Consider the following 23841-nt stretch of genomic DNA (forward strand, 5'->3'; position numbering starts at 1 on the left):
CCTGCTCCTCCTCCTTCCCCTCCTGCTCCTCCTCTTTCCCCTCCTCCTCCTCCTTCCCCTCCTCCTCCTCCTCCTCCTGCTCCTCCTCCTTCCCCTCCTGCTCCTCCTCCTCCTTTCCCTCCTGCTCCTCCTCCTCCTTTCCCTCCTCCTCCTGCTCCTCTTCCTTCCCCTTTTGCTCCTCCTCCTTCCCCTCCTCTTTCTCCTTCCCCTCCTGCTCCTCCTCCTCCTCCTGCTCCTTCTCCTTCCCCTCCTCCTCCTTCCCCTTTTGCTCCTCCTCCTGCTCCTCCTTTCCCTCTTGCTCCTTCTCTTTCTCCTCCCTCTCCTCTGTCTCTTGCTCTCCTTCCTCCCCCTCCTGCTCTCTCTGCTCCTCCTCCCCTAGCTCCCCTCCTCTTGCATGTCAATCCATCATGAGCAGAAAGCTGCATGTCATTCAGCCGCAGCTGTATTCCTCTGGGCAACTCAGATGAAAGAGAGAAAGAGAGGAAAAGGCAGCTTTTTTGGTAAACACTCGGAGTATTTTCTTCTCAGTCACATTCTTTAAGTCATCTTGGATGCACTGACTTCAAGCAAATATTCCTGTCTGCCTCAGGTGGGGACGGCAGGGGAAAGCTGCGTTCCAGAGAACGGCGCCACTGGAATGCAACCAGGTTGGCTCTGAGTGCAAGGCGGGCACAGCGTCTGGCCTGCGCCTCAGGAAAAGGAGTGTCAACCCAAACTGGAGCGAGAAATTTCCTGGTCTGGACTGGGACCTTCTCAAATTCAGTGCTGGCCAGGTAGCAACTGCTCTAACACCATCTATGGCTCCCCGTTGTTGGGGTTGAAGCCCAGGCTCTCCAGGCCTCCACGAACTTGGCCTCTGCCCAACTTTGGGGACTTGAAGGAAGCCACGTCTTAGAGACAAACCCCCTCACCCCTACACTTGTCTCCTTCCAGGCTCCCACTCCCCCCAGTACACCTGCACGCCCCTGCTCACAATCACACACACAGCCTCTCCACATGCATGGCCCCCAGTGACCCCCACACTGTTCACACCCTCCCAATCATCACCACACACCCCGTCACCCATGTGCTCACATTCATCTGCTCCCTCACACCCAGTCACACATACATGTGTGCACACTCACACACACCACCACACACCACTCACCCCTGCACAGCTCATGCCCATCTAATCCCTCACCCACCCAGACACACCAACACCCTCCTGTGCTCACACATGTACATACACACAGAGCCCCCACATCCTCACACATGGACAGATGCACATCCATTTCCCCATACACACTCACACATGTCATACACATACGACCCCAGACTCTTGCACACGTCATACATATATACCTATCACATGCTCACACACATGTATACCCATACATCCACACATACACTTACACATGTATACACACACATACACCTCCTCTCACACACACTCGCACACATCATACACATATACACCCCATATATGCTCACTCGTGTACCTAACCACATACATCTCCCCTCCTACTTTCACATACATTGTACACATATACACTCACACACATTATACACACATCCTCAGACGTGAGGGAACCCAGATGGTGGAGGCCAGCAAATGGGCTCCGCTGTGCTTCCTAGCCAGGCCCTGGGCCAGGCCTTAGCTTTGCTTACCTATAAATGGAGCCTAGCACAACCCCTTCAAAGGGCTGTTGTGGGCATTTAAGGTAGAAACCCCATCTGAGAGGTGGAACAGACAAGCCCCAAGCGGGGCAATGGCTGCTCCAGTGCTGCCTCCTAACCCCAGCCTGTCTCTCCCGAACATACTCTGCTTGATTCTCACGAGCTGACTCACCTGGAGGCACCTGGGTTGACCAAGGGGCAGGGGCTGCCTCCAACAGGGTCGATCCGAGAGATGGGGTCTGGGTGGGGAACGTGGACTGTGGCTGGGAGTGAGGTTGTCAGGTGACCCCAACGGTTGCACAAGGGGTAGGGAAGCCAGCAGGAGGGCGCTGGAGCCACTGAACCCACCTGTTCCTCCCCACTTCCAGAGCTTCAGTGAACTGGCCTTGGCATGCATGGTTTCTTTAACTAATTCATCCTTCCACCACGTGTTCACTTAACCCCTGCCCTGGGCTGTGCCCTGAGGTTGACGGCCAGGTGGGCAGAAAGAGGCAAGTCCCCTAAGAGGCAAGCCCTCTGTTCTCTGGGAGCTTAGACTCTGGGGGGAAGGTGACCATGCATCTGACTGTGCGTAGGCCGAGGTCAGCCCCCACCAATGGTGGCTCTGAAGGAAAGCACACACCTGCCCCTCCTGCGGTCACAGACCCCAGCCTTTCCATTACCCTACTGGAAAAAGTTTTTGAGACAATGGGGGCTATCATACAGCATTGGAGAACTGTTCATGTTATTCTGGGTAATAACAGTACCGTTGTTACATTTTTTAAAAAAATCCTTATTGATTAGTGAAATAACATGATGTCTGGGATTTGCCCTCAATTGTTCCAGTTTAGGGGAGTTGGGGTGGACACTACAATAATATTGATGGCTGGCTGCTGGCCAAATGTTGGGGTTGTCATAGCTGGGGGTTGGGTATGCGGGGTTCATTATACTGTCCTCTCTCCATTGACCCCCACCTCGTTACCTCTGACCTCAGCTCCTATGCTTTTGTCCACTGCACTCTTGTTACAATATGTTCCTAGCTGTTTCTCCAACACACGAGGGATGCTCTTGCCTCAGGGCCTTTGCACTTGCTGTCCCTCTGCCTGGAACACTCATCCCCACCCTCTCTATATATGGCTCTGTCTCTCCCGTGACCTTTGCTTAAGTCTCTTCTTTCCAAGAACATTTTCCCTGACCCTGCCCTGGTTCATCTGGTTCCCTTGAGTTAGTAACTGACCAAGCACATATTTTCTTCCTTTGGTTTCTCTTATCTCCCACTGGAACACAAACTGCTCAAGGACAGGGACTTGGTCTGTCTGCTCCTGGGAGTGTCCCCGGCACCTAGACTGGTGCCAGGACCATAAGCCAGTGCTCAGGAAACACTTGCTGAATGAATGGCTGAGGGCAGTTAACTATGGAGCACACCTGGAGTGAGGTGAGGAAATATCCTCCGGCACTGAGAACTGACATTGAGGAGGACGAGGCTGGACATGGAGGAGGCAAGGACAGGCCGGGCAGAGAGAATAGCACAGGCAAAGGCCCTGGGGCAGAATAGAGCAAGAAGTCAAGACCCTGGGAGAGGGCCAGCCTGGCCTCCTGATGGAGACTGGGGCTGGGGGTGGGCTTGGTATTTGAGAAGCCCCCTCAGGTGGTCCTTGGATGACAGAGCAGAGGCCTGAGCAGGTGTAGGAAGCAGGAAGATGGAGGCTCAGCCAGGTGGAACAGCAGATGAAGGGCAAGAAAGCTCACAGAAGCTGGAGGACCACTTGGCCATTTTCCAGAAAAAGGCCCCTGTAAACCTGCTTTGGTGGTGAATCAGCTACAAACAGTCACAGCACCTGCTGCCTTTCATGGTCCTGGCCAGCCATCCGCGGCTACAGAGCCTGGGCACCCAGGGCATGGCCCTTGGCCTGTGTCTGTCCAGACCCTCCTCTCTAGACCTGGGGACCGGGCTCCTTCAGGGACAGCCCTGACAGTGGTGAACCTCAAGGACCCCTGGTATCTATGACCACCAGGATCATTTAACAGACCAGACCAGATGCAAAACCTGGATGCGAACGTTCAGAGCAGCACATTCACAGGAGCCCAAAGGCGAGACACCCCAAGTGTCCCTCGACTGCTGCGCAGAGACACAAAGTGTGGCATATCCACACAATGAAATATTATTCAGCCATAAAAAGGAATGAAGTACTGATACAGGCACAACGTGGATGGTCCTGGATGGCACGATGCTAAGTGAAAGGAGCCAGACAAATGATCATGTACTGTTGGATTCCCTTATATGAACTGGCAAATTCATAGAGACAGCGACTAATAGCTGCCTGCAGCGGGAAGGTTAAGGAGTGGGGAGTAACTGTGAATTGCTAATAGGTACGTGGTTTCTTTGGGGAGTGATGAAAACGTTCTAAAATTGTTATAACAGGGGTGCCTGGGAGGCTCAGTCGGCTGAGCTTCTGCCTTCGACTCAGGTCCTGATCTCAGGGTCCTGGGATGGGGCCCCAAGTCAGGCTCTCTGCTCAGTGGGGAGTCTGCTTCTCCCTCTCTCTCTGCCCCCTTCCCCTGTTTCTGCTCTCTCTCTCTCTCTTGCTCCACTCTCTCTCTCAAATATATAAATAAGCTCTTTTAAAAATTGTTATGGTGATAGTTGTGCAACTCTGTGAATCCCTCTGTGAGCACTTACTGGCAGGTCTTTCTGAACCCCACAAAGCGCATGCCACCCCAGGGCCTTTGCAGCTACTGTTCCCTCTGCCTGTGACACCCTCCATCCGGTTCCTTAGCTCCAGCTCAGCTCCACAAAGTAACCCTCACTGGTTAGCCTCTTCACAGTGCCCCATGCACTTCCCTCCCAGGGTAACCCCCTGTCCTATCACCCTGTTTACAACCTCCCCAAGCCCTGGGGGCACCTGAAGGTAACTTGTTTGCCTCTTCCCTCCCTGCCTAAATGTCAGCTCCAGAAAAGCATTACCCTCATCTGTCTTGGTCAGGAGGCATCTAGAAGAGGCTTGCTTCACAGGAGATGCAACCAGCATTTGAATGCAATGAAGGAGGCCACCTGGGTGGCTCAGTGGTTGAGCGCCTGCCTTTGGCTCAGGTCGTGATCCCGGGGTCCTGGGATTGAGTCCCATGCCAGGCTCCCCGCAGGGAGCCTGCTTCTCCCTCTGCCTGTGTCTCTGCCTCTTTCTGTATATATCATGAATTAATACATAAAATATTTTTAAAAAATGAATGCAATGAAGAAGTGACTGATGAGCAAATGAATGAGTTCACCCTGGATCAGGAGCCTAGCTGGCCCTTTCCTTCCTGGTGGGATCTTGTAGAGAGACCCTGACTTAGTCCACAAGGGGATGAAGGCTGACACCCCAGGGAGGGGTTTATGATGGGGGACATAAGGTAGGGGTGCTCCAGAGCATGGAGGAAAGACCCAGGAATGAGGTCATGCTGCCTGAATGCCCTCTCTGCCCCTGGCCACCTCCAGATGAATTGTCCTAACCCCAACAAGGCTCTGCCTGGGTGACCAGGTACCAACGGAGCCCTCTAAACCCTTATCCCAGAATAGGCATCCGGGCAGGGGAGCTGGTATCTAGGAGCCCCGAGGTTCCATGTTCTATCACATGCCCCAGGGGACATGGGCACAGGGACACCTCCCCTGAGATAGGCTTTTTCCTGCCCACTGATGGTGTCAGGTTTTTTTCCAGCCAAGCGACAAGGAAAAACACCCTGGATTGTCTCTATGCCAGGGCAGTTCCCAGAGAGGTGGGGTGAGACCTCTCAGGCAGAGGGGGGCCCTTACTGAGCAGTGAACTGCCTTGAAGCTACAAGGAGCTGTCACAGGAGCTGAGACCCAAGGGCCCAGAGGGACCTGGGGTTTTGTCTCAGCCTAGCCACCAAGAGCTGTATAGCCTCTGTGCCCCCTCCTTCCGGCCATCTCTGAGGCTCTGCCACTGGGCCAGCCCTGTGTGTCTGGAGGCATGTGAGTGGGCCTGGAAGAGCCTCTGAAACCACATCACACCAAAGGAACTGGAGCACCTTACAGCAGAGAGAGGAGTTTTCAACATCCTGACTGGGAGTCCTGACTGCTGCCACCTGGCTGGGCAACCACAGGAATATGACTCAGCCTCTCTGAGCCTGGTTCTTCAACAACTAAACCTTAGAACAACAACAGAAACCATCTCAGGGCTGCTAACTGAGGCAGAGGATGTGACATGTCTGCCTCATAGGAGGGAGCTGGAGGATGAGGCTTCAAGGGAACCTGGTCGGTGCCTCCAAATTTTTGCAGGACTGTTTTCTGCAGAGGATGCCAGTGAGTCTGTGGATCTGGGGAGCAAAGCTGGCTCTTCCTAGTTGTTTTGGGGGAAACTCCCAACTGAGAGCCTGCAGGATGACAACCGACTGAGAAGGAGTGGGCTCCCTGTCACCAGAGGTAAGCAAGCCAGATTTAGATCTGCACCATCCAGAACGGCAGCCACCAGCCACATGAGCACGTGAACTGGGGTTAGTCTGAATGGAGAGGTGCTGTAAGTATAAAGCAAATGACAAGATCTCAAAGACTTATTATGGGGAAAAAGAATATCATAAAGTATCTCAGCATTTTCAGATTGGTTATATGTTGAAATCACAATATTTTGGGTGTCTTAGATTAAATACAAGATATTAGCAAATTTAATGTCACCTTTTTAAACTTTTTGGTGTGGCCATGAGAAAATTTAAATTACATACATGGCTCCTATTAGTTTCTTTTGGACAGCTAGTCAAAATCCTTGCTGCTCCAAGGGTGGCCCCAGGTACCATCAGCACAGTCTCGCAGGAGCTTGTTGGAAATACAGATTCTCAGGCCCTACCCCAGACCAAAGAACAGGAGTCTGCATTTCCACATGCTCCCTAGGTGATCCATGCGCATGTTTAAATTTGAGATGCCTTGCAGATGCCTTGGTTGGTGGTCTGGGGGATCCCCCCTTCAGGTAGGGAGTCCAAGCTAGTGACCTGCAGTCCAGCCCCCACTATGTGAAATATAATGTCCACAGTGTCCTTTAAACCCACTCTCTAGAGCCAGGAACCAAACCTCCTTTTGCGAGAGACTAGTCTCTCTTAGAAGTGAACAGTATCAGGGAATACGCCATTGTTTGGCATCCTAACTTTTTAAAGGCTGGGAAATAATCTCAGAAAATAAGTGAAACGTTAAGTGTTAAAAAAAAAAAACCACAATCAACTCCCCCTAAATTCCTCCCTCTTTTTCTCTCTGAAACCCTGGCCCACAGGCATTAGATGGCACTAAATATAGAAATGGTAAGCAAGTAAATCACTCAGAGGTGCCACAGGTTGCCCAGGGCCTGTTTTACGGTTGAGTTGTAAACCACTGAGAGCTGAGAGCTGTAATTAAAATGCTGACAGCCTCCCAACTGGGAACAGGCCGGGAGGGAGCAGGCTGGGGACCCGTAGCAGGGAGCAGGGAGGGTGGTGCCTTTTCCAAATGCACATCAGCCCAGGTTCAAAGTCCGCCACTGGCTTCCCGGGACACAACAAACCCATGCTCCTCACTTCCCCAGGTCCAGGAGGTGATGTGCGCCCCTCCTACAGCCCCACTCCCAAACAGCCAAGTGACTTCATGTCCTCCCCTCCCCTCTCTGGCTCAGGGAGAGACCCTCAAGCCTCGGCCTCAGGCTCTTGCACCTGTTGTTCCCTGTGTCTCAAATGCTATTCCCCACATGGCTCACTTCCTCACTCCCTGCCCAGAACTCACCTTCTCAGGCTACCCTGAGGACCTAATATAAAATGCTCCCCCCTCCGCCCTCCCTATCTTCTCACTGTGCTCTATTTGTTCATTATAGCATTTATTATTCTCTGACAAGTAGATTCTCTCTATATTTGATTGTTTGTCCTCTGCTTTCCCTCTGGAATGTCAGCTCCATAAAGGCAAGTACCATCTAATCCCAGAGCCTAAAACAGTACCAGACACATAAATAGGTGCTTAATAAACATTTGTTGAATTAATGAATGCATGGATTTCCATCCCTTTCTTTCAGTTGGTCTGGTGATCTCACTGGGAAAATGTCCAACTTGCCAGCAATGAGCTCAGCTTTTCACCCATCCATTCAACCAGCCATCCTTCCAAATAACTATCCATTCATCCATCCATCCATTCATCCACCTGTCCATCCGTATAACTATTCATCCAATGATCCTTCCAAATACTATCCATCCATCCATCCATCCATCTATCCTTCCAAATACCTATTCACTCATCCAATCACCTTCTAATATCTACCCATCTAATCATCTCTCTGTCCATCCACATAACCACCCACCCTCCCATCCAAATCAACCCCCAGATGGTTAGACCTCCTATGCTGGGGTCCCACAATCCCCTAGGCTCCCCTTTACCAAGTCCAGTTCCTGTCATCATGAAATACATGCAGTAATTTGCCATTTCTCTCTGTTATTACAATATAACAACCACAAAAGCAAAAATTATGTGTTTTGTTTGTTTTTGATTTCCAGGGCCTAACACTTAGTAGGTGTTAGTTAAGGTTTCCTAGATGAGTATTTTTTCCTTTCCCATTATTTACTTGTTCTGCATTCCCTAGCAGCCTGAGCTCCCTGATGGCAAGCACCATTTTTTAGTCATCTGGGGGGGGGGGGGGAGTGTGTCTCTAAAATCTCTTTTTTTAAGATTTTATTTTTCTATTCATGAGGGACACACACACACACATACACACACACACACACACACATACACACACACAAAGAGAGGCAGAGATACAGCCAGAGGGAGAAGCAGGCTCCTTGTGGGAAACCTGAGATCCTGACACTCCAGGATCATGCTCTGAGCTGAAGGCAGATGCTCAAATACTGAGCCACCCAGGTGTCCCTGGGGGTCTCTAAAATCTTACATTTGACATAAAAAAGACATGCTATAAATATTTCATGAATGGGTGAGTGTGTGAATGTGCAGAAGAGAGGAATATAGCAAGAGTATAGACTCTGGAGCTAGACTGCCTGGATTCAGATCCTGGCTCTCTATTTATTAGCTGTGTGACCTCGGGTGAGTCAAAGAACTTCTCTGTGCCTCAGTGTCCTCATTCATAAGAGGCAGGTGACAATAATACTTAACCTCACAGGGTTCGTATGAGATTTTTTTGAGTTGATAGCTATGAGGTACTTCAGATAGTGCCCAGAGTAAGACAAAGGCTACATAGCTGTTTAAAAATGAAATCTCCATTTAAAGCTGGCCCATAGGAACAAATATTAATGGCACAGAGTCTTGAGTTTAAAAGGTAGGAGGGAAGCGTCTCTCTGAGCCTGCACTGTTCCCACAGGAGGCCCGCTACAGCAAACACTTTAACTTTTTCCAGCCACACTGGGATCATTTTGCAAACTACCAATATTATGTCAGGTGGTCACAAGTGCTATGTAGAAAAAGAAAACATGGAAGGGGACAGGAAGTGGTGAGGCAGATGGGACAGCAGCCTCAAATAGGGTGGTCAGGAGAGACCTCCTTAGGAAGGTAATATTCGAGCAAAGACTCGAGAAGGTGAAGGGGGGAATGTCTGGAGGGTGGAACATTCCAGGCAGAGGAAACAGCAAATGCAAAGGCCCTGAGGTAGGGATATACCCAGTGTATTTAAGGCACAGTGTAGGTGGAATAGACTGAGCGAAGAGGAAGTAGAAGGAGATGAGGTCAGAGGGTCACAGGCACCCAGGTCATGAAGGGCCTTGTCAGTCATTGTGAAGACTTGATGTCTACTCTGAGTGAGTTGGGAGCCACTGTGAAGTTATGAGCAGAGGAAGGACAATTTCACTTATGCTTGAGAAGACTGCAGGGGGGCAAGGCGGGAGCAGGGGGACAAGTTAGGAGGCTGTTGCACTACTTCAGGGAAAAGATGATAGTAACTTGGACCAGAGGATCAGGGATACAGGTTTGCTAGAAGGGGGAAAATCCTGGAGATGTCGTAGGTAGAACCAACATATTGGATGTGGGGTGTGAAAGAAAGCCAAGGACAAAACCAAGCTTTATGGCCTGGATGACTGGAAGGATGGAGCTGCCATTTCCTGAGTTGGGGGCTCATGAAGCAGGAGCCCGTTTCTAGGAGCAAGATGAACAGTGAGGTTGGGGATGGAAGGGCTTTCCAGCAGGCATCCCGGAGTGGGGAGTGGGAGGCAGCTGGACGTATGAGGCTGGAGTGTGGCTGGGGAGCCTGGGCGGGGGACAGGCCCCGACTTCTCTGCAGGGCCCGGAACGTGGCACGTACTCGGCCCTGCATCCTTGGGTCCCTATGGCGTGAGGCCAGAAAGGACAGAGACAGGGCCTCTCTGGTGCAGGGTCAGACAGGACTAGCAGACCCAGATGGACCGCCTCCACCTCTGAGAGGGCAGGAGCAGTGTGGTGTCACTACAGCTCTGTCCCCTGGCAACCCTTCCTGTACCATTAAAGTGACAACTCCTAGTGACCTCCCAGACATCTCCTCCCCGGTCCTTCTAGCATGCTGCTTGTCTGGTACGTGGGGGAAACGGAGCTTTAGAGCTAGAAAGATCCGTAGGAATAGAATATAGGCATGAGACCTAATTGTAGCTTTAAGATGACTACTATTGGGACGCCTGGGTGGCTCAGTGGTTGAGCGCCTGTCTTCGGTCCAGGGCGTGATCCCGGGGTCCTGGGATCTAGTCCCACATCGGGCTCCCCACAGGGAGCCTGCTTCTCCCTCTGCCTGTGTCTCTGCCTCTCTCTCCGTGTCTCTCATGAATAAATAAATAAGGTCTTAAAAAAAATAAAATGACTACTATTGCTACTACTCATAATAATATTCACAACAGCAGCTACTGTTCTCCGAGCGCTCATCCTGCACGAGAGCACAGGACTCAGCACGAGGGCGTTCAGTCTGCACAACGGCTCCGGGAAGTACCAATCATTGCCTTTCTCCCAGCGAGGAAACTGAGGCTCAGAATGGGAGGGGTGCTCAAGGTCACATCACAAACAAGCTGCCAAGTTGGGGTTTTTATCGCAGCTCTTTCCACAGTCATGTCACTCCCATCTCGCAGCACGGAGCAAAAACCCAATATCCTTTCATGAGTCAAGAGCACAGTGTGGCTAGGAGGCCCCTTCCCGGGACCCTCAAGGCCCAGAGGAGCACAACTTCCCACATGGCCACCCTCCCAGCAGACTGAGTGACATCCAGCCAGACCCTCAGTTGCCTTGTCTGCAAAATGAGCACAATATCTCCCCTCCCCTGGAGGTAAGTAAGTTCTTTTTTTTCTTTTTTTGGTAAGTAAGTTCTGAGCCTCGCCATCAAAGTGTTAAAGAAAAGTTTTGCAAATTATGAAGTATTTTATAAATGTTATTGTTAGGGGCGCCTGGGTGGCTCAGTCTATTAAGCATTGGCCTTTGGCTTAGGCCATGATCCCAGGGTCCTGGGATCAAGTCCCATGTGGGGCTCCCTGCTCAGTGGGGATCCTGCTTCTCCCTCTGCCTCGGCCCCCTGCCCCCCACTCTCACACACACACTCTCTCTCTCAAATAAATAAATAAAATCTTTAAAGAATAAGAAAAAAACTTCCCCAAATGTTGTTAGAATTATTATTTCACAATATAATCAATCCTTTCAGGTCCCCGCCCCTGCCAAAAAGTACATATGTGCACACACATATATATACATATCACCATACATACATAGATGTAACACACACACACACACACAGCATACACTATTCGGGCTGGGAAGAGGCTTCATAGAGCACAGGCTACAAGGGCAGATGGCTGCGAGGGACCCCTGACTCAGATGCTTTCCCCCTGAGCAACCTCAGTGTACCACATAACCGTTCTGTGCCTCAGCTTTCCTCATCTGGAAAATGGGAGTGAAAACATAGGCCCTCCCCTGTGAGGTGGTTTGTGGAGAGCACTTGGAACTGGTGGGCACATGTTGGGTCAGGCCTTGAGAGAGGCGCACAGAGGCCCTGGGGCCTGGTCTCCCATTGCTGGCACCCTCCTGGCCCAGGGCCTGGCTGCACCCCCCATGTCCTGGGAAGGCCTGGGACATGCAAGTGACCTCTGAGATGAGGTCACTCGTTCTGCTACTGCTGGGACATCCCAGGAGCCTGAGATGCTGCCTGGACCTCAGCTGTCCATGGGTAGAGCGGAGTTCACAAGGAGCCCCCTACCACCCCTAATTTTGTCAGGCCAACAAACAGGATTAGCTCCTACAGACAGAGTGCTCGGACTGAACTAGCACTCACCAGGGTGAGCAGTGGCTATCATCTGCATCTCAAAGCCAAGATTTAAAGAAGCCCCACCGTCAGGCAAGGAGCCCCCTTTTCAGGACATGCTAGCACCTAGATCTCCCCTCAAAGGACATGCAAGTGTTCAGGATTAGGGAAAGTGACCTGTGCTCCCACACCTCACTGGTCGCCCCCCCCCCTTCCCTCCAGGATCACTCCTGCCCCTCTCCCCTCCCTGCTTTCCCCACCACCCCTTGGCTCCCCCTCCTCTCGTCCCAGCAGATTTGATAACACCCAGGAGTCCCAGTCCCCCTCCTGAGGACAAAGGCAGCGATTGTCCCTGGTGGGCGCCTTTTGACTAGGTCTCACCATGGTGAAACTGAGCCCCCGTGGCCTCACCTCACTTGGGAGGCCTCTCAGGGCCCCCTCTTCCCCTCAAGTCGGTTTCGAATGAGCCCCCTGGCCGAAGGGCCAGCAGCCACACTGGAAATTCCTTCCAAGAGAAATCAGATGGCCACTATTGGAGAACCCCTTGGGCTGGCCAGGGGCCAGGAGGTGAAAGGATTCGCTGCCACCGCGCCTGCCAAGATCTTCCCGAGTCCCCTTAATAACAACACCAATGTCTGTGCCCACCGCCACCCTAGGAGGATGGATGCTATCCAATGATGAAACCGTCTGGGCGGTAGCCCAGCCACACGTGGCTCCCCAGCACTTGAACTGTGGACTACAGAACTGAATTTATTTTCATTTGTTTGCAACTAATTTAAATGTAAATACCCACATATGGCCTGTGGCAACTGTATAGAACAGCACAGTTCTAAGCACCCCATGTCCCTGAGAACACCTGCTGTGTGCCAGGCCCCATCCTGGGCTCTGGGAGCTGCCCAGGTGACCCTCACAGCTGTCTGGAAGGATGAGGAGGATTTGGCAGGGGGAGAGGAGGTGGCTCCCAGGCTACCCTCACAGGCTGAGCAAGCCCAGAAAGCCTGTTAAAACAGAAGGTGCCCCAGGTCTCTGCACAGGTGAGGGCATTCCTGGGCACTGCCAGGTGTGGGCATCTCCTCCTGAACCCCCCATGACAGCCAGAACCCCTCCCCACTGGGAAGGGGCAATGTGTAGAATTGTCCTCATACAGCCAACTTCCCTCCTGGCCTGAAGTGTCCTCTCCCAGGCAGGGGACGGTGGCCCAGGACTGGCCCAGGGCCACAGCACCCGGAGTGGGAGAAAATTCAGTGTCTGAGTGATCCACAGCCCCCTAAATACCAGACACTGGAGTCTTCTGGGGGTCAAGGACTGTAGAGTCTCCAAGTCCCCCCAAACCAGAGGATCTGAGAATCTTAGGAAAACATCTTAGAATCACAGTGTGTCAGAACCGGGGCTGAGGATAAACGCATCCAAGCCCAAGAACCCCTGAGGCTGGTAAAGACAGTTCAGGGGTTAGGAATTGAGTCTGGAGCCACACTGCTTGGGTTCAGATCCAAGGATGGCACCTGCCAGCTGTGTGACCTTGGGCAAGTTTCTTAACCTCTCTGTTTCTCAGTTTTTCCATTTGTAAAATGTAGACAACAGAAAACGCTAACCTCATAAAACTGTGGTGGGATTAAATTAGTACATGAATGTCAAGAGCTAATATTAGAATCGTGTCTTTATTCTCCCAGGAAACACATACCTGCCCACCAGCAGATCTCACTTTCTGGTAGCAAGTTCTTCCTCACTGGAACTGCAATTTCCATCTTCCCATATTCCTCTAGTTCACGAGTTCTGGGCCTGCCTGCTACCTTACCACCATCACCCCTAACCCATCCTTCAGCCGCTGGGGGTCGATGAGGCTGCCCATTCCAGGCTGAACCTAAGCTCCTCCCAGGCCAGAGTGTGGAGCCACCTCCTGTGGGCCTGCGCTGGGCTGCCTGTGTCTATTCCCAGGTCAGGGTGGGGAGGTGGTCTTAGCAGCTCACCCAGAGCAAAGTGGGCTGCTGAGCACCAGGCTCCAGGGAGCTGGGGACCCAGACACATTTGTCTTCTGTGGGCTCTGCCTCTGCTCCCCACCTCTGTGGCCCCCTATCTCATCCCCTTCCTGCCCCAGCACCATCCACTGCTATTACCAAGGCATCAGGGACTAGACCTGGCTGGGCTCTGCCTTTGCTGTGTCATCAGAGAAAACTAGAAAACCTCAGGCCTCAGGAGCATCATCCACCTGGGCCTGGGCTGGTTTTCCTCTGACCCCTCCTCAACAGCTTCTACTCCAGACCCATCCTGGCTCCTTCCCCTGGGCCCACACACCCCAGCCTGGTCATCCCAGGAAGTAGTCCCCGATGGACCTCTGGGCCCCCACATCAGCACCTCATCTAGCCCAGCTCCCACCTGGGCCAGCCACAGGGACAGGAGGGAGGCAGGAGGGAGGCAGGGCTGGGAGCCAGGCCTCAGGTACGAATCCTACGCCTCCACTCTCCTGGCGTGTGTGGTCTTGGCAAGGGCTCTCTGCATCTGGTGTCGGTCTCTCTTCTATTAAATGGGCCCAAGGAAGGGAGGGTGTCAGTTCTAAAATAATTCTACAGTTCGGCTCCCCTGTCCTGAGGCCACTCTCCTCTATGGAGCAGTAGGGGCTGGGTAGGGTCCCCAGCTTGCAGGTCAAGCACATCGATATGCCAAAAAAAAGAAAAAAAAAAAAAAAAGAACCGTGATCTAAAACACACACCTCAAGTGAGAGTTAACTCAAAATGGATCACAGAACCTTGAGGACACTGTGCTCAGTGAAATAAGCCAGTCAAAAAAGGACAAACAGTGCATGATTCCACTCGTGCAGGCAAATTCATAGAGACAGAATATAGGAGGGTGGTTGCAGGAGAGGGGGGAACGAGGAGTTAGTGTTTAATGGGGACAGAGTTTCAGGATGGGAAGATAAGAAAGTTCTGGAGACAGGTGGTGTTGATGGTTGCACAACAAGATAAATGTACCTATACCACCAAACTGTACATCTTAAAATGATTATGATGGTAAGTGTTATGTATATTTTACTGCAATTAAAAATAAATTTTATGAGGTGCCTGGGTGGCTCTGTCAGTTGATCATCTGAGTCTCAGCTCAGGTCATGACCTCAGGGTCATGAGATTGAGCTCCACGTTGGGCTCTGCACTGCAGAGCCTCCTTCTCTCCCTCTATCTCTGCCCCAACCCCTGTTTGTGTTCTCTCAAATTAATCAATCTTTAAAACTAAGTAAGCAAATTAAAAAAAAAATTTTTTTAATAAATTGAAAAAATCGGCCTTTGTTGCTTTAAAAAGAACGAGTTAATTAAAAAAAAAAAAAGAATCACGGGCTCAAATGTAAAATGTAAAACTACAAAAGCTTTTGGAAAAAAAAGGGAAAATCTGTGGGGCCAGGAGTCAGCAAGTTCTTGGCCAAGACCAAAAACGTTGTCCACAAATAGGAAAATTGATCAACTGGGTCTGATCAAACTTAAAAACGTACTGCTCTGGAAAAGACCCTGTGACAAGGATGAATAGACAAGCTATCTGCTGAGAAAAAAAAGATTGGCCAACCATGTGTCTGACAAAAGACCAGCATCTAGAATACAGAAAGAGATCTCAAAACCCAACAGTTGAAACATAAACAATGCAATTAGAAAATGGGCACGAGACATGACTAGACAACTCACTGAAGAGGATCTACAGATAGCAAATAAGTGCGTGGAAAGCTGTCCAACATCATCAGCCATCAGGGAAATGCTCATTAAGACCACAGTGCGAGGGGCACCCGGGTGGCTCAGGGGCTGAGCATCTGCCTCCGGCTCAGGGCGTGATCCTGGTGTCCCAGGATCAAGTTCCCCATCGGGATCCCCACATGGAGCCTGCTTCTCCCTCTGTCTGTGTCTCTGCCTCTCTCTCTCTCTCTCTCTCTCTCTCTCTGTGTATGTCTTTCATGAATAAATAAATAAAATCTTAAAAAAAAAAAAAAGTCCACAGTGTGATACTGCACACACCTATGAGAACAGCGGAAGTAAAACCCAGTGAGAACACCCAATGCTGGTGAGTATGTGGGGAAAACTGGATCCCTCATATGTTGGTGGTGGGAATGCACTTTCTTACAAAGCTCAACATACAATGACCGTATATCCCAGCCATTGCACTCTGGGGCATTTTATCTCAGAGAAACGGAACCTTATGTTCACCCCCAAACCTGTGCGCAAATGTTCAACTCAGTTTTGTGTGTAACAGACCCAAACTGTCTTTCAATAGGTGAGTGGTTATAAAGAGACTGTGGCACATGCACACATGGTAACAGAAAGGAATGGACTATGGATAAACACAGCAACTTGGAGAGATCTGGAGGAAATAAGGCTGAGTGAGAAAAACCAATCCCGATAGGTTAGATACTGCATGATTCCATTTATACGACATTCTTGAAATGATAAAAATTATAGGAACACAGGACAGATGAGCAGTTGCCAGGGATTAGGACAGGGTTACGGGAAGGAAGAAAGTAGATACAGCTCAAGAATCCCTGCGGCAAGCAAATGTTGCGTGTCATGCTTGTACCAATATCAATATCCTGGGTGTGATATTATACTATAGTTTTGCAAACTGTTGAAGAAAATTGGGCCAAGGTACATAGGAAGTTTCTGTGTTCTGACCATTGCGTGTATATTTATAATATGTCGACCTATGAAATTTAATTTAAAAATACAAGAAACCCAGTAAAATCTGAATTTGAGTTAAACAACAAACAGTTTTTTTTTAGTATAAGTATGCCCCACATAATACTTGGGTCATACTCATACTACAAAATAATTTGTCATCCCAAATTCAAATTTAACTGGGAGTTAACTGTATTTTATCTGGCAATCTTACTCCTGGGAAATTCCCCAAGGTAAGAGCAGATACTTGTCATTTCATTCATTTACTCAATAAATATTTCTTGAGTTCTTACTATATGCCAGGCACTGTTCTAAGGCCAGGCAACACGCCTTGAACTTACATCATCCCTACCCTGTGGTGCTGACACTGCAGAGGAAGAAGACAGGCAATAAACGCATAATGATCTGTGTAAATAAGGTAACTTCATATGGTGGTAAAGTCACATAGAAAATAAAGCAGGGTAGTGTAGAGAGAGCTGAGGTGGACGTAGGAGAGGAAAGTCAGGGAGGGGCTCCCTGAGAAGGGGATATCTGGGCAGAGATCTGAAGGAAAAGAAGGAGCTGGTTATACAAAGATCGAGGGAAGAGCATTCCAGACAGAAGAAAGAACATGTGCAAAGGTCCTGAGGTGGGAACAAGATCGGCCAAATCCAGGAGTGTCTTCCCCTTCCCCACATGTCGGATCTGGAAGACGCTTCTGAGATCATGGAAGAAACTGAAGCCCTGGAGGTCAAGTTTTGTCCAAGGCCGCCACTAGCCCATATCCCTCAATTTTGGCCAGAAGCCTCTCCATGGGGAAAGGTGAGAACACACAGCTGCGCTTGGATCTGGGGCAGAAATTGAGGGCATGGCAGGCTGAGGGGTGGACTCCTCACAGCCTTGCCTGGTCAGCTGGCTTCAGACCAGGCCGGGCTTGGCTCCTCTGGCCCTCAACGTGCCACCGCTGACCACTCCATCTGGTCAAATATGCAAGTGGCCCTTGGGAAAGTGGAGCGTAGCATAGCTCAGTAAGTCTTATCTGGGCCCCGCCCCAGCTGCCAGGGGCCAAGTCCCTGGTGTCCCCTGATGCACAGGCCTGCCTGCTGCCAGGGCACAGTGGGAATCCAGCTCCCAGGAGCACCGAGACCAGACGGGGCAGGGCAGGAAGGGACAAGACCGACCCCCCCTCCCTCCGGTGAGCAAGAGGCTGGGCAGGGACTGGAAGGTGACTTCTCACTCCGGTGGAATTCCATCCCCCTGAGCTCACCTCCCTGGAGCAAGCGCACATTCCAGCAGGGCCAGCCCAGTCCCAGCTGGGCCCCATCCCCAGGGCTGCCTCTCTGGGACTCAGTCACCACAATCCCAGGTACGGATGCTGGGGGGCCCCTCCCTCCCTCAAGGCCCGCAGAGCTGCAGCACACTCCCCTTTGCACAGGAAGGCCTCTGACAGACAGCCTGCCCTGCCAGGTGCAGTATCTGTGCGGAGGCTCTGAGAGGCGGGTCCCCTAGCCCCCTGGCTGGGGTTCCAGAGCTGGGACCTGGCAGGGGGTGTCTGCCGAGGTAGGATAGGGGGCATCCTGCCCAGCAGGGGAATGCATCTGGAAGGCCCCACACCTGTCTCTCCTTCCACCTCCATGACTACTCTTTTGCTCCCCACAGCCTTCCTGCCCAGTGCTCCCCTCCCCAGGGCTGTGCCTGGCTCTCCTGCTTTCCCACTTCTGGTTCCTCTGGGCAAGCCTATCACACACCAGGGCTTCTGTTACTGCCTCCTGCTGGTGGCTGCCAGGAAGTGGCTGCAGCCAAGACCTCACTCCTGAATTAAGACCCAGGCATCTAGGATGCCCCTGGGCACCCCCACTTGCAGCCCCCAGGATCTCCCAGTCCCAAAGGCATCCCTATCATTTCCTCTGAGACTGGTTTCCTCCCCCTGCCTCAGGTCCTGACCCCAGCGAGAAGCAGCACCCACCCATCCATCCCAAAAGCAATTCAAGGTGGGTCTTGGCTATTCTGCTCCCTAAATGGCTTGTCCCTCCCCACATGCTGCTGCCCTGCCCCCTTTACACTGTTCTGTACTTTATCCCAGAGGGGCCAGAAACCTGCCCATGCACTCCCCTGCCAAAGTCTTTCAGGAACCTCCTGCAGAAGGGGAAAGTCTCACTCCTTGAACTGGCATTCAAGACCTCACATCTGGCCCTGGCTCCCCGCTCCAGCCTCATCACCTATTCCCCCTCTCTCCCCAGACCCACAGAGCACTCTGCCGGCCCCACACTGCCTGCACTACCCTCCCCCTGCCTCCACCTGCCTTGCGAGTAGGACTCCTATTGATCCTTCAAAGCCCAGCTAAGGAGTCCCTTCTTCCTAGAGGTCTCCAGACTTCTCTGAGAGGAAACCACTGCCTCTTCTCTCTATGTTGCATTTCTCCTATGGAGGGTCATCCTCAATCAAATTTTTGTTCTTCTCAACTCTCTCACTAGACTATCTTAAGGGCAAGAATCAGGGTTAGTTCATCTCCCCCAAAAGGCTGGAAAGAAACCATGCAAAGCCATGGATTCCACCATCCAAAGATTTCAGCCCAGCGCTTCTGACACCTCTCTCCCTCCCACCCAAAAAGGGAGGATCTTTTCCACCAAAAAGATCCTGTGACTCCAGGCTCCACATGTGAGAATGGGAACCTAATATTCTAATCCCAACCTGAATAGCCTGGGATGTCAATCCAAAAATATTATGGCCTGTAATGCCTGTAGGCAGAGACTCTAAGATCACCTTCCCAAAAGAGCTGTCGGCACCCCCACTTCTTTCTTCTCATCTGACCATGCTAACTTGACCCCGCGGACCACACAGCTACATGAGACAGAGAGGGGAGGGAGAGCCCCCGCGGCCTGCAGCAGTGCCCCCACCCCGAGGCCCGCATCTGCAGGTGATCACCTGGCTCTGCCCCGGCTCACACCCAAGCTAGAGACTTATAAGGGCACAATGCCCCACGGCCTTTACCCGCCCGCACCTGCCAGGTGAGGCGGTGGGCTGCCCTGGGTCTCCCCTCACGGGGCCTGCCACCACCTCTGCCCCTCGGGACGCCTAACCCTTCCCAACTTCCTCCTCCTTTGCTCTCTCACCACTGCCAACAAGCCCAGAGCCTGCGGTCGGGTTGAGTCTTGTCTTCTCACGGCAGGAGCAAGGGAGCCAGCGATAAACACATCTGCGATCCCTTCCAAGATGCTCAGCCAGGGGCGGCTGTGGGCTGGCCTCCTTTCTCCTGTGCGTGGGGCCATGGAAGCCTATTGTGGGGGAATCCTGTGGTGGGCCGCTGTGCCTCTGAATAACAAACAGCACACAAGGCAGGACCCTGCGGGCATCTCCCCCTGCCCCCTACACCATGCCTTCACCTGGCCCTGACCAGCACCTGGGGATCACATGGTGGAATGGAGGCCTCAGATGGAGATGAGGCCCAGAGCTGATATACACTGAGCCTTACCAACCCCAGGCTAAGTGGCTACCCTTGCTCCTCACCACTTGGATGTGTGCCTGGACCCTTGGGGTGCCCTATAGCAGGGTGTGAGAGTCTGGCCACCGCAGGACTAGGCTGGGACGCTGCCTTCTCCCTGTGCTCTGCCTGAGGAGTGTGGCCACTGCCCTGGGTGGCCTCTGATTGCACCCCACAAGGAGACAGACTGGTGGTTGCTCAGGTCTCTTCCTGTGTACACTGGAAAGTCTCGAATTCCACCTGTGAGCTCTGGAAAATACACAGTGCCTGGGTGAATGAATGGCTGTTTTAGGAAGGCATCCGCAAGGGTCCTCCCAAACCAGACTGGAGCTGGGAGGGGTGCGGAGCTTCCTTCAGCTGCATTTCCCTGAGCTAGGAGAGTTGTTCCTGCTCTAAAACATCAACTTGGACACAACCCGCTCTCTTCCCAGACCCATTCCCAACCCTGCCGGAGGCCTCACTCCGCCTCCCCAGAGTCAGCTCCTAGGACTTCTGCACCACCTCTGCCCCAGAACCATCAGTGGCTCCCCAGTGACCACCAGGCACTCAACCATTCACTCCGTACCTATGTAGAATGCCTCTGCCTGCCAGGCTCTGGCATGTGGCCGTGAGTGAGACACACGGGGTCTCTGTCCTCATCAAGCTTATGGTCTAGGGAGAGCAGAAAGCTCCAGAACGAGGCAACATCTGAGAAGGGGCTGGGAAGGAAGTGAAAGGAAAGCTTTTCTGAGGAGAAGACAGCTGAGCTGAAACCTAAACAGTAAGAAGGCAGCCACAGGAAAATCTGAGGGGAGAACGCAAGGCCCTCATTCCTTAACCTGGCATGTAACCTTGCCGGCTCCTCAGGTGCTGTTACCCCTTCAAGGACCCACAGACCAGCTGCTCTGGCCCCTAAACTGGCCCTAAGTCCCCACCCAGACCTGGGTTCTCTTCACCTCTCTTCTCTGCCTAGCCAGACCTCACTTACTTCCTCCAGGAAGCCCACTGAGGTTGGTTTTATGACCTCTGACAGCTCCCATCATCTGCATTGCCCCAAAGCTGCCTGGCACAGCACCACGGGCCTCGCACCTGCTGCAACTGCGTGGCTTCCCAAGCCGTCTTGCATGTGATATACCCAGAGTCCTTCTTACCCCAGGCTAGAGGAGTCCCTCCTTTAGGTCTCCTAGGGGCCCAACCAGGTAGGCACAGGTGAAGAAACAGGCCGGAAGAGGGAAGCCACTTGCCTTCCTTCCGTCCACCCCCAGGGAGCAGGAGCTTCCAGGGCAGGAGGAAGCCTAAGAGCTGTGACCTCAACCCTAAGGAGTGATCTGACCACAGAAACAGGAAGGAATGAGTAGCGGAGAACCCTGGAGGGGGGGCGCTGGCCCCAGGCAGGAGCTCCCAGCTGGGGGACTGAACAGGCAGGGCCTTACACTTCGCCCCAGGACATCGTCCTGGGAGGGCCAGGTGAGCCGCTCTGCCTGTGTGACTCACCGTGGCAGGGCAGCTGGGGAGGCTCTGACACACAGGATGCGGTGGGAGGCTGGAGAGGAGGAGGAAGGCAGGGGACCCGAAGGCAGCAGGAAGGGCCAGCTGGCCTGTCTCATTCCTTTGCACGCCAGGGGGGGCTGGCTCCCCTGCAGGTGTGCGGGCTACTCCTGACACCACTTGCCAGACAGACTGCCTCGAACATGACACATGTTTGCACAACTTGTAATCACACCCAACCTTGCCGAGGACTAACTCTGTGCCAGGCCCCGCGGTAAGTGCCCTCCTGCCTTGTCTCCTTCGCTCTCCACCAAAGCCCTAAGGACACTCCTGCCAGCTCTGCTTCCTTCCCAGGAAGGAAGGAGTGCCAGAGCCAGAGCGTGAACCCAGGCAGCCTACTGCCGGCCCATGCTCTGACCATCACACCTTGGCAAGCAAAGACTGCCCAGCTCGAGAACCAGATGTGCTGGGTTCGAATTCTGACTTTGCTCATTAGCTGTGGAACCTCCTTCACTTCTGTGCCTCAATGTCTTCACCTGTGAAACAGGGATAATGACAAGACCATTCACAGGGACGCCTAGAGGATTAAGTGAGCTGATACATCCAGAGCCAGGAGACACCTGTTCCATGGATGCGCTCTCGCAGAACAAGACCATGCCACAAAATCCTCCATCACCCGAATGAGCAGCTCAAGGCCTATATGTTGCCAGGAGATGTATGCAACTGAGCCTCTGGTGATCTTTCTTTTCACCTTTTCTTTATTTTTTTTAAAGATTTCATTTATTTATTCCTGAGAGACACACAGAGAGAGGCAGAGACACAGGCAAAGGGAGAAGCAGGCTCCCTCTGGGAGCTCGATGAGGGACTCAATCCCAGGACTCTGGGATCATGCCCTGAGCCGAAGGCAGGTGCTCAACCACTGAGCCACCCATGTGTCCCAACCTTCTCTGTATTTTTTAAGAGTCTGCCAGTGACTACCAGTTTTAAAGTCCAACACTTAAAAATGAAGCGATTACACGTAGAAGTCTGAGTCTGGCAGCCGTGGGCCGGCCTCCCCACGTAGCCATAGCAGGCAGGAACCCAGCGGGAGTCTCATAAATGGGGCCCGGGTTCCCTGGTTCACCATCGCCCTATGCACGGTCTCCCTCACGCTTGTCACTCCTGCTCCAGCCCGGCTCCTGTGGCTCCCACATTTCCAGGTAGCATGGAGCCCTCCCTCCCTATCTGCCCTGGCTCACAGACGCTCCTCTATGGAGCTCCAACTAGTCCCTGGAGATTTTCCTCTCCCGAGTGGGCTCTGAGCACCTTGGCCTTCACAGGCACTTCCAGAACCCACCCCCAACCTCAGGCCTCTGCCCCAGACACCGTCCACACCAGGCAGCCTACTTTGGGTGCCCCGAGACACCTGTTCAAGCTGCTGGCGCTTGCATACTTCCTGGGATGGAGAGCTCACTTCCTGGGCAACTCAATCTGTTTCTCAGTGGCTGCGGCTTGTCCTCACAGTGGCAGGACCTGCCTCTGTGTGACACTCACTCCCCACAGGCTCTTCCTTTATACTCTGGGCCTGCAGACCCATGTGCTCCCCTGCCTTGGGAGAGCCAGCTGCTCATGGGACAGAGTGTCCAGCCCCCTTTCCATCCCAGCCGCCTCCACTGGGAACATCCCGAAGCATCCCTGACTCTCTTGTAAGCTAAGCCTAGAATGCAGGAGGATCTGAAGAGGCAATCGAGATGGAACAGTCACCTCCCTTATTCTGAGCTCCAGATCTTGGTGGAGGCGACCGAGGACACTTCAGCGGCCCCGGCAACTGCTCCTCAGGGGTGATTCCTACCGAGCTCACCTCCACCCGTCCCCCTCGCCCTAGCCGACTCCGTGGACTCAAGGACAGGGCGTCGCCCCCCTCCCTCTTGCCATGCCGCCGGGTCACAGCCCTCGGTGCTAAGAGGGACCCGGTCATTCTGTGTGTCCGGGCCCGACCCGCGTGGCGCCGCGCGGGCGCTGAGCGGCGCTGTCTGCGGCCTGCCGGGCTGCCGGGCGTCCGCCCCGGGCTGCCTACCTTTCGGCCCGCCTCGTTATTGTGCAAGTTCATGAGAGTCCGGGCATTCTGCTTGATCTCCCGGGCATCCACAAAGACCTTGGCGAAGCCGATGCCGTAGCGGATGTCGGCAGAGCAGCCACCCCACTTCCAGCCCTCGTCCCGGTGGTACTGGCCTTGCTTCTCCTTGTCGCAGCCACAGTCACTCAGGTTGCCTTGGGTGCAGGCGGCCGTGATGGCGTGGGCCACGCCGGCAGCGATGATGGCGTAGGTGAAGGCAGCCTCCCGGCTCCCTGCGAGGAGAGGAGGAGGGGACGGCGTCAGGCCCGGGCGCCCTGCGGCAAGCCCGCCCAGCGCACCCGCCGCTCCCTCCCTCCCCGGAAGCTCCACCTTGGGCGCTCGCAGCAC

At 52.9% G+C, this 23841-nt stretch overlaps 1 protein-coding gene across 1 annotated transcript in view; it reads right to left on the reverse strand.

Annotated features, from left to right (window-relative positions):
• Positions 1–23841, reverse strand: part of WNT7A (Wnt family member 7A) — a 66923-nt gene that overhangs the window by 18163 nt on the left and 24919 nt on the right. The window contains exon 3 of the mRNA XM_025991553.2: positions 23455–23726. Within this exon, the coding sequence (XP_025847338.1) occupies positions 23455–23726 (272 nt within the window). The remainder of the gene's footprint in view (positions 1–23454; positions 23727–23841) is intronic.

The sequence above is a fragment of the Vulpes vulpes genome, chromosome 9 (assembly GCF_048418805.1).
Source record: "Vulpes vulpes isolate BD-2025 chromosome 9, VulVul3, whole genome shotgun sequence".
NCBI classification, from domain to species: domain Eukaryota; kingdom Metazoa; phylum Chordata; class Mammalia; order Carnivora; family Canidae; genus Vulpes; species Vulpes vulpes.